The sequence below is a fragment of the Oncorhynchus mykiss genome, chromosome 1, assembly GCF_013265735.2.
Source record: "Oncorhynchus mykiss isolate Arlee chromosome 1, USDA_OmykA_1.1, whole genome shotgun sequence".
Classification (NCBI taxonomy): domain Eukaryota; kingdom Metazoa; phylum Chordata; class Actinopteri; order Salmoniformes; family Salmonidae; genus Oncorhynchus; species Oncorhynchus mykiss.
Genome location: NC_048565.1, coordinates 57,651,634 through 57,667,933, shown reverse-complemented (window position 1 = coordinate 57,667,933; position 16,300 = coordinate 57,651,634). Strand labels below are relative to the sequence as shown.

At 40.3% G+C, this 16,300-nt stretch overlaps 1 protein-coding gene across 1 annotated transcript in view; it reads right to left on the bottom strand.

Annotated features, from left to right (window-relative positions):
- LOC110525562 (phospholipid phosphatase 4-like) overlaps positions 1-16,300 on the bottom strand; it is a 143,132-nt gene that overhangs the window by 97,465 nt on the left and 29,367 nt on the right. The window contains exon 3 of the mRNA XM_036989719.1: positions 14,188-14,296. Coding sequence (XP_036845614.1) covers positions 14,188-14,296 — 109 coding nt within the window. The remainder of the gene's footprint in view (positions 1-14,187; positions 14,297-16,300) is intronic.

The following is a 16,300-nucleotide window of genomic DNA, read 5'->3' as shown; positions in this document are numbered from 1 at the left end:
AAGGCTGTTGCGCAGCAACTCACTGCCTTCCTGAAGACAAACAATGTATACGAAATGCTTCAGTCTGGTTTTAGACCCCATCATAGCACTGAGACTGCACTTGTGAAGGTGGTAAATTACCTTTTAATGGCATCAGACCGAGGCTCTGCATCTGTCCTCGTGCTCCTAGACCTTAGTGCTGCTTTTGATACCATCGATCACCACATTCTTTTGGAGAGATTGGAAACCCATATTGGTCTACACAGACAAGTTCTGGCCTGGTTTAGATCTTATCTGTCGGAAAGATATCAGTTTGTCTCTGTGAATGGTTTGTCCTCTGACAAATCAACTGTAAATGTCGGTGTTCCTCAAGGTTCCGTTTTAGGACCACTATTGTTTTCACTATATATTTTACCTCTTGGGGATGTCATTCGAAAACATAATGTTAACTTTCACTGCTATGCGGATAACACACTGCTGTACATTTCAATGAAACATGGTGAAGCCCCAAAATTGCCCTCACTAGAAGCATGTGTTTCAGACATAAGGAAGTGGATGGCTGCAAACTTTCTACTTTTAAACTCGGACAAAACAGAGATGCTTGTTCTAGGTCCCAAGAAACAAAGAGATATTCTGTTGAATCTGACAATTAATCTTAATGGTTGTACAGTCGTCTCAAATAAAACTGTGAAGGACCTCGGCGTTACTCTGGACCCTGATCTCTCTTTTGAAGAACATATCAAGACCATTTCAAGGACAGCTTTTTTCCATCTACGTAACATTGCAAAAATCAGAAACTTTCTGTCCAAAAATGATGCAGAAAAATTAATCCATGCTTTTGTCACTTCTAGGTTAGACTACTGCAATGCTCTACTTTCCAGCTACCCGGATAAAGCACTAAATAAACTTCAGTTAGTGCTAAATACGGCTGCTAGAACCCTGACTAGAACCAAAAAATTTGATCATATTACTCCAGTGCTAGCCTCCCTACACTGGCTTCCTGTCAAAGCATGGGCTGATTTCAAGGTTTTACTGCTAACCTACAAAGCATTACATGGGCTTGCTCCTACCTATCTCTCTGATTTGGTCCTGCCGTACATACCTACACGTACGCTACGGTCACAAGACGCAGGCCTCCTAATTGTCCCTAGAATTTCTAAGCAAACAGCTGGAGGCAGGTCTTTCTCCTATAGAGCTCAATTTTTATGGAACGGTCTGCCTACCCATGTCAGAGACGCAAACTCGGTGTCAACCTTTAAGTCTTTACTGAAGACTCATCTCTTCAGTGGGTCATATGATTGAGTGTAGTCTGGCCCAGGAGTGGGAAGGTGAACGGAAAGGCTCTGGAGCAACGAACCGCCCTTGCTGTCTCTGCCTGGCTGGTTCCCCTCTTTCCACTGGGATTCTCTGCCTCTAACCCTATTACAGGGGCTGAGTCACTGGCTTACTGGGGCTCTATCATACCGTCCCTGGAAGGGGTGCATCACCTGAGTGGGTTGATTCACTGATGTGGTCATCCTGTCTGGGTTGGCGCCCCCCCTTGGGTTGTGCCGTGGCGGAGATCTTTGTGGGCTATACTCAGCCTTGTCTCTGGATGGTAAGTTGGTGGTTGAAGATATCCCTCTAGTGGTGTGGGGCCTGTGCTTTGGCAAAGTGGGTGGGGTTATATCCTTCCTGTTTGGCCCTGTCCGGGGGTGTCCTCTGGATGGGGCCACAGTGTCTCCTGACCCCTCCTGTCTCAGCCTCCAGTATTTATAATGCAGTCGTTTATGTGTCGGGGGGCTAGGGTCAGTTTGTAATAATCGGTGTCCTGTGTGTCCTGTATGAATCTAAGTGTGCGTTCTCTAATTCTCTCCTTCTCTCTTTCTTTCTCTCTCTCGGAGGACCTGAGCCCTAGGACCATGCCCCAGGACTACCTGACATGATGACTCCTTGCTGTCCCCAGTCCACCTGGCCGTGCTGCTGCTCCAGTTTCAACTGACCTGAGCCCTAGGACCATGCCCCAGGACTACCTGACATGATGACTCCTTGCTGTCCCCAGTCCACCTGGCCGTGCTGCTGCTCCAGTTTCAACTGTTCTGCCTTATTATTATTCGACTATGCTGGTCATTTATGAACATTTGAACATCTTGGCCATGTTCTGTTATAATCTCCACCCGGCACAGCCAGAAGAGGACTGGCCACCCCACATAGCCTGGTTCCTCTCTAGGTTTCTTCCTAGGTTTTGGCCTTTCTAGGGAGTTTTTCCTAGCCACCGTGCCTCTACACCTGCATTGCTTGCTGTTTGGGGTTTTAGGCTGGGTTTCTGTACAGCACTTTGAGATTTATCAGCTGATGTACGAAGGGCTATATATATATAAATTTCATTTGATTTTGATTTGATTTGATAAAAATAGTGCACCCTAACATTTTATTTGGCATTGCAGAATTAAAAGTGCCTATTTATGTAACACATATGAATTCGTAGGACAGAAATGATTAAATATTAAGGCATTAGACCTCTCATTAAAGCATAAGTCATACAAAAGTTATAATTAAATCCAAACTGGTTCTCTAGTAAATTGGTAGGAATGTCTCATCCTATGTTCAAGAATGGCCTTTTTCCCTTTATTCAGATTACACCTGCTTACTTTCAGGTGTTTGAAAAGGAAATAATCTCCAAAATATCATTATTTTTTCAAAGAAGCCTTAGAAAGTTAGTTGCAATTTCAATTTTAATCCACCCGAAAAGACAGCACAAATATTACAACAAATATTGTCGTTCAACTCAAATGTACTAATTGATTAAAAAAAACATTTTCATGAAGAATTTTTTTTAAAAGGTCTAATTTTAGTGAATGATATCATAAATAGGACTGGTGGAGTTATGTCACACATGCAGCTAACACAGACATATAGAAATGTCTGCTCTACCCAAAATGCCCTACCCAACTAATTGCAGCATTACCACAAAAATGAAAGAGGCATGTAGAAGGGGAAAAAAGTATGGAACTTGTAATGTTGGCCCTGTACTAAAGAACATAAATGGTTAAAGAAAAGGGTGATAAATAAAAACATATACCACTTTCATTTAGGGACCAAAAAACTGACTGCTGTGCCATATAAATTGCAAAATAGTTGGGAATAGATTTCCGAGGTACCCATTCCATGGCACATTGTTTATGAATTGATACGCAAAACAACGCCGGATTCAAAACTTCAAAACTATTCAAAATTCTTGCAACCAATAGAATGTTATATCTTCTTACCGACGTGGTTCCTGCACAGGAACACCTCAGCGGAAATTTCAGAGCGCCACCTATAGTACTATAGTATAGTACTCGATAAATCTCAAACTTTCATTAAAACACACATGCAAGGTACTGAATTAAAGCTACACTCGTTGTGAATCTAGCCACCAAGTCAGATTTGTAAAAAGCTTTGCGGCGAAAGCATGAGAAGCTATTATCTGATAGCATGCACCCCCCCAAAATACCAAAACGTCACCTAAACAACAGATTTTGCGGTAGCCGGCGCTACACAAAACGCAGAAATAAAATATAAAACATTCATTACCTTTGACGAGCTTCTCTGTTGGCACTACTATATGTCCCATAAACATCACAATTGGGTCTTTTTCCCGATTAAATCCGTCAAAGTATGCCAAAAAAGTCCATCTATAAAGGCCGTCTGATCCAAGGAAAATGCAGCTTTACACGACGCAACGTCACTTTTAAAATTAACAAAGTTGCCTATAAACTTTTACAAATCACTTCAAACGACTTTTGTAAACCAACGTTAGGTATTAATAAACGTTAATAATCGATCAAATTGATCACGGGGCGATCTGTATTCGATAGAAGCAAGTCTTGAAATCATCGTCCATTTTTTTTACTTTCATAATTTCCTGGGTGCACCCCAAGACAGGAAGTGCCTATACGTCATCCCACCAAGGATAAATGTGCAAAGAAATGCCAGTATTGGCGACATCGTGTGGAAGCTGTAGCCTTGTAAACGGAACCGGATCTATTTTCTTTCGCCTTAGACAATTCAAAGACTGGCGGATGAATTTTTTTTTTGTGTTTTTGGTGAACAGGTTTCCCTGGGATTTTTACTCCTAAACACGCTCTGTTATAGCCACAGACACGATTGTACCAGTTTTAGAGACTTCAGAGTGTTTTCTATACACACATACTTATCATATGCATATACTATATTCCTGGCATGAGTAGCAGGACTTTGAAATGTTGCGCGATTTTTTACAAAAAGCTGCGAAAATTCGCAGCATCCTTGACAGGATGTGGGATACAATCTTCCCAGTTCTGCAGATTTTGCTGTGAGGAGGCAGTCATTAGATCATTTATTTTGCTATTGTCCGCATGTAGCTCGTTTTTGGTCACAGGTCCAGGAATGGCTGAAGAATTTGCCTAAAACTAATGCTGCAGATAGCAATTTCTGGGTGATTTGAAAAGCCATAGTCAATCAATCAATCAATAATATAATAATTATTTTAGCATTTACAATCTCCAGAAGCTATGAAAATAGAAAGGTTCAGTACTTTTGTGATGCATCACAGCACAGTCGAAAAATATATGGCAAATAGAAATCCAAAATGGATGGTGTTGAGAGATAGATAGGTTGAATGGAGCTGAAGGGTGGGACTAATAACAAGATAACCAATGTAAAACATACGGGATCTGTAAAATGTATATAGGTTCAGAAATGTTGGAAGTAGAGGAAGGACTAAAAACAAACAAATTATAGCTATTGTAAAGTAGATTGTGTCTGTAAAATGTGTATAAGATGTATAAACTGAAGGTAGTGTTAATGTTTATTAGTTTACTCCAAATTGGGGGAAGGGCGGTAGGGTTGGCGGGGAATAATAAAGGTATATTCTAAAAAAAGTATGTATATCTATATAGGTATGTATATGTGTGTGTATATATATATATATGAGTATATGTATTGTGGCGTACAGCAGGACAGCCACCAGGGGGAGACTCGTCGAGGCCTGGTAACAGATGGAGTATACATCACGAGGTGATGTCTCCATCTGCTGGACGTGTCAGGTCTCGACGGGCTCTCCAGACAGAACTAATTGGGGCTGATTGGGAGCTGGTGAGTAATCAAGGGCGGATTGCTCACCAGTTGTGCAAGGCCCATAAATCTGCCAGAAGTGTAGTACACATGGGGTGGGGGGAAGAAAGGACTCCCGTGTTATTGTTGATGGTTGCAGAGGTAACAAGAGGGAGTTCAGTTTTGTGCCCAACAGGATACAGCCAGACCCGGAACCCCGAAAGTCGGTATCCCGGAGAGGGTCTCATGGGGGAGACCTATCCTTTTGTTTTTGATCAATTATTTAAATAAACACCCTTGAAACTGAGCTAATCCTTCTCTGTTCGTGTCTGATCTGGGTAAATGTCTTGACCAAACCCCCTGGTCTGCCACAGTATGCATACGTGTATGTATATATTTACCCCAAAAAAGATATGGGGGATTGAAAATTATGCAGACAATTACATTGATGGATGCAACAATATTTCCGCAATATTAGGCTGATTCACCCCTTAAAAAAAAGAAAAAAAGCGCTATTGATAACAAATGTGTATTTTGTGGTTGTGACCCAGAGACTCATGATCATGTATTTTGGTACTGTTCTTATGTCGGAAGATTTTGGAGTGAGTAAGATTTCATTTTAAAATTAGCTACTATTAATGTTAATTTCAAAGACTCTGATATTATGTTTTATTTTGATCCAAATTATACGGACCTTGATTTAAACTAAAGTGGGCGGAGAACAAACCTCTCTTCACATTGTTTAAGATAGAATTGAAATATTAAGTGTAAAAACTATACCTACCATAAATCTTTTTGACAAATTAAATGTATCTTGATATGTAATATGTTTATGTACTCTTGTTTTGTATATTTCTGTTTTTGTGTTTTGTTTTGTTCATAATAATAATACAAAGGGAAAAAAGCAGGCAACCAGGCTAACTTGTTAGCCACTTCCACACACAAATGAGAGAACAGCTCACTGAACATTACTCGCCATCGCAGAGCTGGTTAGGCTGTTATGTTATCCAGAGCGTTGGTGACTGCAACTGTGGTGTCAGATTGTCCATTCGTAAATTCAGAGCATTTTTCTCTCGGAGCGTTCAAGCACACACTGGACGCGCTGGCTGAGGAGTAGGGTTGATCCGTGCATTCTGACCTCACAACGTCAGTCAAGCACCAAAGCTAAATGGCTAACATTGGCTAGCTTGCTAGCTACTTCCATAATGAGAGAACACCCCGCTCTGACCATTTTACTTGCCAAAGTAGAGCTGGTTAGGCTGTTTTCATGTTATCTGCAATTTAATTACGCTTTTTTTGCCAACGTTTACTGACACCGGCCTTATTCAACGGGTGTTGAGCGTTTTGTAAATTCATCAATTATTCTGTGCTCCTGCACACTCTGACGAGAGTCTTTTGTTGAGACATGTAGCTATCTAGGTGAACCATTGAACCATAATCCTAACTCATGACATTGCTACCCTGCATGAATCTGCAGGTAGCTAACCAACCAGGTTTAATGTTAACTAGCTAACATTAGGCTATAACTAGTAAAGCAAATGGGCCTGAGATACGAATAATAAGATCATACACGTAACATTAGATAGCGAGCCAGCCAGATAACGTTAGCTAGCTAGCTAACAGTTCACTTTCTGTCAAAATTTGAAATGTGTAATATCTGAAAATGTAGCCAGCTAGACTATCTTACCTGTGGTCTGAAATTGCAGTAGATAACCAGAGCAAATTTACCAGCTAGTATGTCTGTCAACAGTTGTTGCAGTGACATTCTATTTAAATGGATATTTGCATAGTAGAGTTTGTTGTTAAGACATGCAGCTAGCTAACTAGCTAAACAATTAACCATAATGCCAACTATTACTATTAAACTGCATAAGCCTACTGTCAAGTTGAAGTGTGGCAGGCTTGCTAGCTAACATTATGTGTATGCTCTCCACTTTCTGGAGGACCACGTTTTGAAATCAGTGGAATTCAAGAATGATAGCTAAGGAGATGGAGAAAACACTTTTCCATCGATGATGTATACAGGTAAGATAGTCTAGCTAGCTACATTTTCAGATATTACACGTCTCTAATTTCGACAGAAAGTGGTTACATTTCAAGTTAAAGTGTACTGTTAGCTAGTTAACGTTAGCTGCCTCGCTGCAGATTCATGCAGGGTAGTAACGTCATGACAAAAAAAAAAGAAGTTCAAACGGCTCTGTTCAAACGGCTCTGTGAAGTAATGACCCGATACACACTCCTAGATTCCTGAAATGGGTCACATTTGTAAACCATGCGTGTGCATAAAATATATCCCAAAACATGCAAGTTGTAATGCAAAGTTGTCATTTATAAAAATGTAACTTGATGTAAGAATGTACATAAATTTTAGACCATGCATACACACAGTTTCTAGTGGTGGGTGTATTGCACTGCAAGCAGGCAAGTAGCCTAGTATTTTGTGCCAATGGGAGATAAAATGGACAAGTTTGTTCATATGAAACAACAGGTTATCCTTAAAACTTGTTCAGGATAGGGGGCGGTATTTCCTCTTTGGATGAATTGCGTGCCCATAGTAAACTGCATAAAAATCTGTCCTAAATTGCTAATATATGCATATTATTATTATTATTATTGTATAGAAAACACTCTGAAGCTTCTAAACCCGTTTGAATTATGTCTGTGAGTATAACAGAACTCACAGGGCAGGCAATCTTCCAAACTAGAATCCTGAAAGTTGGGGCAACTTTGACGTCATCGCCCCCTCCTTTCCCAACCAGTTATGGATCTGGAAACACTTCCTATGTCTTCCACTAGATGTCCACATTCAGTAGAGTGTTAAATGGTGCAAATGCTGTGAACTTTGACCCAGTGGGGGGAAAAACTGTAGGTGTCGCGAGAATTTTCACGTGCGTGAAGGCGCGCTTAGGACAGAGAGCTTCCTTTGTTCCAATCAGCCCCAGATTAACTAGGATTGTCCGGTTGGAATGCCATTCGTTTTGTACATTTATAACATCCTGAAGCTTGATTCTGCCCTTAGTTTGACCAGTTTTGTCGACCTGTAATATGTAATTTGGAAGTTTTGATGCGCAATTATTCTGGACCAGAAGTCATTTTTTGGGCATTTGAGCTGAAAGTGGTAGCATATGCTACTACATGGATACTAGAATTGAACATTATGAAACAAAACAATGTATTGGGTAAGTATGACTCCTTCCACTACATTCTGATCGAAGACCATCAAAGGTAAGGGAATATGTATGTTGTAATTTTTTTTTTCTGTTGACTCCAACATAGCGGATAAATATTGTTACGTCTGAGCGCCGTCTCAGGTTATTGCAAAGTCAACTAATTCTGTAACATTAAAAAAAAATGTTACACAGCGGTTGCATTAAGAACCAGTGTATCTTTCTAACTATATGTAGAACACGTATCTTTAGTCAAACTTTATGATGAGTATTTCTGTTATCTGGCGTAGCTTTCTATAATTTCTCCGGACATTTTTGATAATTTTATGAACATGGCGTCAATGTAAACCGTGATTTATGGATATAAAATGCATATTATCGAACAAAACATAAATGTACTGTGTAACATGTCATATGACTGTCATCTGATGAAGATTTTCAAAAGATTTATTTTTTAATCCTGCTTTTATAATTTTATATTTTCTGGGACAAAATGGCTGCCTCTTGTCTTTGTTTCGGTGGTGGTCTAATATAAATATGTGCTGTGTTTTCGCCGTAAAACATTAAAAAAATCTGACATGCTGGGTAGATGAACAAGGTGTTTATCTTTAATTTGAGGTATTGGACTTGTTAATGTGTGGAGGTTAAATATTTCTAAGAATATTTTTGCATTCCCCTGCGCACCGTTTCAGCTGAACGGGGGGCGTTCCCTGAGGGGAACCCCTGGCTTCAACAGGTTTTAAGAGTCTATTAAGGCACCCATGTATAAATCTAAGTAACATAATAAAAAAATCCCCATCAAAATATGCAAGTTAAATCTAGAGAGGTTTGATTTTTGGCATGGTCTGCGTCTCAATTCACTGCATCTGCAATGCTGCCCTCAAGCCAAAGGGTGGCTACTTTGAAGAATTTCAAATATAAAATATATTTTGATTTGGTTTAACACTTTTTTGGTTACTACATGATTCCATATGTGTTATTTCATAGTTTTGATGTCTTCACTATTATTCTACAATGGCTTGAGGGCAGCATTGCACACTCTTGGCATTCTCTCAACCAGCTTCATGAGGTAGTCACCTTGAATTCATTTCAATTAACAGCTGTGCCTTGTTTTTAACATTTGTGGAATTGCTTAATTTCTTAATGTGTTGGAGCAACGTAGTTGTGTTTTGACAAGGTATTGGTAGAATACAGAATATATCCCTATTTGGTAAATGACCAAGTCAATACTATGGCAAGAACAGCTCAAATAAGCAAAGAGAAACGACAGTCCATCATTACTTTAAGACATGAAGGTCTCTCATGAGGACTGCCACAGGAAAGGAAGACCCAGAGTTACCTCTGCTGCAGAGGATAAGTTCATTAGAGTTACCAGCCTCAGAAATTGCAGCCCAAATAAATGCTTCAAAGAGTTCAAGTAGCAGACACATCTCAACATCAACTGTTCAGAGGAGACAGCGTGACTCAGGCCTTCATGGTCAAAATACTGCAAAGAAACCACTACTAAAGGACACCAATAAGAAGAATAGACTTTCTTGGGTCAACAAACACAATCAATGGACATTAAGACCAGTGGAAATCTGTCCTTTGGTCTGATGAGTCCAAATTAGAGATGTTTGGTTTCAACCGTGTCTTTGTGAAATTCAGAGTAGATGAAAGGATGATCTCCGCATGTGTGGTTCCCACTGTGAAGCATGGAAGAGGAGGTATGATGGTGTGGGGGTGCTTTGCTGGTGACAGTCTGTGATTTATTTAGAATTAAAGGCACACTTAACCAGCATGGCTATCACAGCATTCTGCAGCGATACGCCATTCCATCTGGTTTGTGTTAAGTGGGACTATCATTAGTTTCTCAACAGGACAATGACCCAACACACCTCCAGGCTGTGTAATGGCTATTTGACCAAGAAGAAGAATGATGGAGTGCTGCATCCGATGACCTTGCCTCCACAATCACCCGATCTCAACCCAAATGAGATGGTTTGGGATGAGTTGGACCGCAGAGTAAAGTAAAAGCAGCACTCCTTCAAGACTGTTGCGAAAGCATTCCAGATGAAGCTGGTTGAGAGAATGCCCAGATTGTGCAAAGCTGTCCTCAAGGCAACGGCTGGCTACTTTGAATAATCTAATCTAATAATTTGTTTAATCTAATAATAACACTTTTTTGGCTACTACATGACTCCATGTGTTATTTCATAGTGTTGATGTCTTCACTATTATCTTTATTATCTGATGTCTTCACTATTATTCTACACAGTTGTGACCAAAGGTTTTGAGAATGTTTTGAGTTTTGAGTCTGCTGCCTCAGTATGTATGATGGCAATTTACATAAACTCCAGAATGTTATGAAGAATGATCAGATGAATTGCAATTAATTGCAAAGTCCCTCTTTGCCATGCAAATAAACTGAATCCCCAAAAACATTTCCACTGCATTTCAGCCCTGCCACAAAAGGACCAGCTGACATCATGTCAGTGATTCTCTAGGTAACACAGGTGTGAGTGTTGAAGAGGACAAGGATGGAGATACAGTGCCTTGCGAAAGTATTCGGCCCCCTTGAACTTTGTGACCTTTTGCCACATTTCAGGCTTCAAACATAAAGATATAAAACTATTTTTTGTGAAGAATCAACAACAAGTGGGACACAATCATGAAGTGGAACAACATTTATTGGATATTTCAAACTTTTTTAACAAATCAAAAACTGAAAAATTGGGCGTGCAAAATTATTCAGCCCCCTTAAGTTAATACTTTGTAGCGCCACCTTTTGCTGCGATTACAGCTGTAAGTCGCTTGGGGTATGTCTCTATCAGTTTTGCACATCGAGAGACTGAATTTTTTTCCCATTCCTCCTTGCAAAACAGCTCGAGCTCAGTGAGGTTGGATGGAGAGCATTTGTGAACAGCAGTTTTCAGTTCTTTCCACAGATTCTCGATTGGATTCAGGTCTGGACTTTGACTTGGCCATTCTAACACCTGGATATGTTTATTTTTGAACCATTCCATTGTAGATTTTGCTTTATGTTTTGGATCATTGTCTTGTTGGAAGACAAATCTCCGTCCCAGTCTCAGGTCTTTTGCAGACTCCATCAGGTTTTCTTCCAGAATGGTCCTGTATTTGGCTCCATCCATCTTCCCATCAATTTTAACCATCTTCCCTGTCCCTGCTGAAGAAAAGCAGGCCCAAACCATGATGCTGCCACCACCATTTTGACAGTGGGGATGGTGTGTTCAGCTGTGTTGCTTTTACGCCAAACATAACGTTTTGCATTGTTGCCAAAAAGTTACATTTTGGTTTCATCTGACCAGAGCACCTTCTTCCACATGTTTGGTGTGTCTCCCAGGTGGCTTGTGGCAAACTTTAAACGACACTTTTTATGGATATCTTTAAGAAATGTCTTTCTTCTTGCCACTCTTCCATAAAGGCCAGATTTGTGCAATATTGTTGTCCTATGGACAGAGTCTTCCACCTCAGCTGTAGATCTCTGCAGTTCATCCAGAGTGATCATGGGCCTCTTGGCTGCATCTCTGATCAGTCTTCTCCTTGTATGAGCTGAAAGTTTAGAGGGACGGCCAGGTCTTGGTAGATTTGCAGTGGTCTGATACTCCTTCCATTTCAATATTATCGCTTGCACAGTGCTCCTTGGGATGTTTAAAGCTTGGGAAATCTTTTTGTATCCAAATCCGGCTTTAAACTTCTTCACAACAGTATCTCGGACCTGCCTGGTGTGTTCCTTGTTCTTCATGATGCTCTTTGCGCTTTTAACGGACCTCTGAGACTATCACAGTGCAGGTGCATTTATACGGAGACTTGATTACACACAGGTGGATTGTATTTATCATCATTAGTCATTTAGGTCAACATTGGATCATTCAGAGATCCTCACTGAACTTCTGGAGAGAGTTTGCTGCACTGAAAGTAAAGGGGCTGAATAATTTTGCACGCCCAATTTTTAAGTTTTTGATTTGTTAAAAAAGTTTGAAATATCCAATAAATGTCATTCCACTTCATGATTGTGTCCCACTTGTTGTTTTATATCTTTATGTTTGAAGCCTGAAAGGTGGCAAAAGGTCGCAAAGTTCAAGGGGGCCGAATACTTTCGCAAGGCACTGTAACTCTGTCATATTGATTGAGTTCAAATAACAAACTTGAAGCTTCAAAAGGAGGTTGGTGCTTGGAATCATTGTTCTTTCTCTGTCAATCATGGTTACCTGCAAGGAAACACGTGCCGTCATCATTGCTTTGCACAAAAAGGGCTTCACAAGCAAGGATATTGCTGCCAGTAAGATTGCACCTAAATCAACCATTTATCGGATCATCAAGATCTTCAAGGAGAGAGGCTCAATTGCTGTGAAGAAGGATTCAGGGCGCCCAAGAAAGTCCAACACGTGCCAGGACCGTCTCCTAAAGTTGATTGTGGCATCACCAGTACAGAGCTTGCTCAGGAATGGCAGCAGGCAAGTGTGAGTGAATTTGCACACACAGTGAGGTGAAGACTTTGAGGATGGCCTGGTGTCAAGAAGGGCAGCAAAGAAGCCACTTATCTCCAGGAATAAACATCAGGGACAGACTGAAATTCTGCAAAAGGTACAGTGATTGGACTGCTGAGGACTGGGTAAAGTCATTTTCTCTGATGAATCCCCTTTCCGATTGTTTGGGGCATCCGGAAAAAAGCTTGTCCGGAGAAGATAAGGTGAGAGCTACCATCAGTCCCGTGTCATGCCAACAGTAAAGCATCCTGAGACCATTCATGTGTGGGGTTGCTTCTCAGCCAAGGGAGTGGGCTCACTCACAATTTTGCCTAAGAACACAGCCATGAATAAAGAATGGTACCAACACATCCTCCAAGAGCAACTTCTCCCAAACATCCAGGAACAGTTTGGTGATGAACAATGCCTTTTCCTGCATGATGGAGCACCTTGCCATAAGGCAAAGGTGATAACTAAGTGGCTCGGGGAACAAAACATCAATATTTTGGGTCCATGGCCAGGAAATTCCACAGACCTTAATCCCATTGATAACTTTTGGTCAATCCTGAAGAGGCGGGTGGAAAAACAAAAACCCACAAATTCTGACAAACTCCAATCATTGATTATGCAAGAATGGGCTGCCATCAGTCAGCGTTTGGCCCAGAAGTTAATTGGCAGCATGCCAGGGCGGATTGCAGATTGTCTTGAAGAAGAAGGATCAACACTGCAAATATTGACTCTTTGCATCAACTTCATGTAATTGTCAATAAAATCATTTGACACTTATGAAATGCTTGTAATTATACTTTAGTATTCCATAGTAACATCTGACAAAAATATCTAAAGACACTGAAGCAGCAAACTTGTGGAAATTAGTATTTGTGTCATTCTCAAAACTTTTGGCCTTACAGTACAACATATCCCTCAACAATAAGACAGCACTAACACATGAAAGAGCCAACTCAGTGGCCTTATGGTCTGCCTGAGATTGGAAGGTTTGGAGTGCAATCCCTGGTGTCAGGTCATAACAAAGACTGTAAAAATGGGACCCGATGCGTCTCTGCATGGCAATCAGCATTTAGAAGTTTTTCAGGGTTTAGATTTACAGTAGTTGATTTGCTTGTGTTTTATATGTTTCCAACTGAAAAAGGTGTCCTGGAGATTTTGTTATGTTTGTGAAAATTGATTGGCAATGTCCTCCATGGACCTCCACTGCCCCTATTCTTTCCATAGAGACTTGCAAGAAATTTCTTTAAGGACGATTGATCAATATGGCTCTGTGGTGCACTTTTCATATCTTTTGATGAATGCTTAGAACATATGCCAATAGAGAATTTGACGTATTACAAGATATTGATTATCCTGAATGACTAATTTCTTCAGTTCACAGACCATCTGAATTCGTTCATTTGAGTCTAATTTGTGAGAGGTAATAGAATGAGTGGGATGAGGATGATGGTGATGATGATGGTGTGTGCATGTGTGTGCTCCTATCTGTCTGTGTGTGTGTCACTTACGAACATGACCCTCTTAGGGATGTGGTCTGACTCCACCAAGGGGTTTTTGTAGAGCCATAGCTCCTCTGGTTGGATTACTCTCTCAAAGGGCTCCAGGAACTCTGTGAATCTGAGGCAGACACACATATGCACATTAGCTCTCAGTCATTCACAAAACATTCATTTTCATATGGGTGGCCCCCAGCTGGACTCAAACCCACAATCCTGGCTTTGCAAGCCCCATGCTCTACAGGACCACACAATCTCTTTACGGTAATACCATGTTTTTAGTTCTTTGATACGTTAGACAGCAAACTGGCGCTCCAACATTGTATGTATAGAACTTTGAAGAGGATTCGATATTTGCTACTGGACTTAACACGTTTTTACACTTTTAACTTCTTACAGCTACCACCCTACTTTTTTCAATTTCTGCCTGAAGACATACCCAAATCTAACTGACTGTAGCTCAGGCACAGAACCAAGGATATGCATATTCAGCCTCAAATAGGCTATTTCATGTGGGTTGGGGTGGGGCGGCAGACACACGCATCTCACATTTCATTACATTACATTTTAATATATTGCTTCTAAAATTTAAAAAAATCACAAATAATATGTTATATTATTAATTTCAAACAAGCGCATTAGCATAAGAAGAATTTACCAGTCCAAAACATGTTCTCTCCATTCAAAAAATATTCCTCCACTTGGGAATCGGTAAATGAATTGTCCTACAACAATCTCTGTCTCACTTTTCCGATCAATTTCCTCTAAAATTGTGTTTACACCTGAGACTTTTATCTCCCTCACCAACTTCAAACATCTGCTATCTGAGCAGCTAACCGATCGCTGCAGCTGTGCATAGTCTATCGGTAAATAGCCCACCCAATTGACCTACCTCATCCACATACTGTTTATATTTATTTACTTTTCTGCTCTTTTGCACACCAGTATCTCTACCTGTACATGACCATCTGATCATTTATAACTCGTGTTAATCTGCAAAATTGTAATTATTTGGCTACCTCCTCATGCCTTTTGCACACAATGTATATAGACTCTCTTTTTTTCATTTTTTTCTACTGCGTTATTGACTTGTTTACTCCATGTGTAACTCTGTGTTGTCTGTTCACACTGCTATGCTTTATCTTGGCCAGGTCGCAGTTGTAAATGAGAACTTGTTCTCAACTAGCCTACCTGGTTAAATAAAGGTGAAAAAAATCTAGACTTCGATTTAGCTTTCCCTGACTTAGTCGCCATACTGATTAAGATATAAACTTCTGAATCTGTGCATTTACAAAACAATGCTGTGCGTAATATACGTAGCTCCTACCAATATAAAAGCGAATGACTCTCTTTACGGCGGAGTTTACTACATGGGTTGGTCTTCCAATACATAACCATTGCGTATTGCCGTTTACCTCAGCTCATTGGCTATCTACCCAGCTAGATTTCAAGACGATCAGTGGTCATTGGGTTAAAATACAGTCAATCAACGAAACAGTGGTCATATCATTGGTGCACAGTGATGTCATTACTTGTTGTCTTCAAATCGGTTTCTATCAGTCAATACGTCCAGTGAAATGGCCCATCAGGTTTGGGTGTGTTACAAACAAACCAGTTGATTGCAATGAAACCAAACATGACTGGAAAAGTCACGTTTTGTGTGGGTATTTACCCTCAAATGTGTCGTCGAAAATGGAATGAGACAAAATGTTTCGTGTAAGGCTATAAAAACAGATTTGATCAAAGAAAAGATCATTCATTGTGTAACAATGAGCATTGGGATTGCAAACAGACGAAGATCATCAAAGGTAAACAATTTATTTTAATGCAGTTTGTGATTTTGTTAGCCGGTGCTGGTTGAAATAGTATTTTTTTATGGGGCTCTATCCTCAGATAATCGCATCGTATTCTTTAGCAGTAAATCCTTTTTTAAATCTGACAACGCAGTTGGATTAGCAAGATTCTAGGCTTTTGATACATGTGAGACACTTGTATTTTCATGAATGTTTAACATGACTATTTATGTTGTGGAATTTCAGCCCGCTACCAGGTTCAGTGCGCAGAGAGGGTAACTGTTCAAATCTCTAAAAGTCTAAGCCTTTAAGGGGGGGGGGGGGGGGGTTCT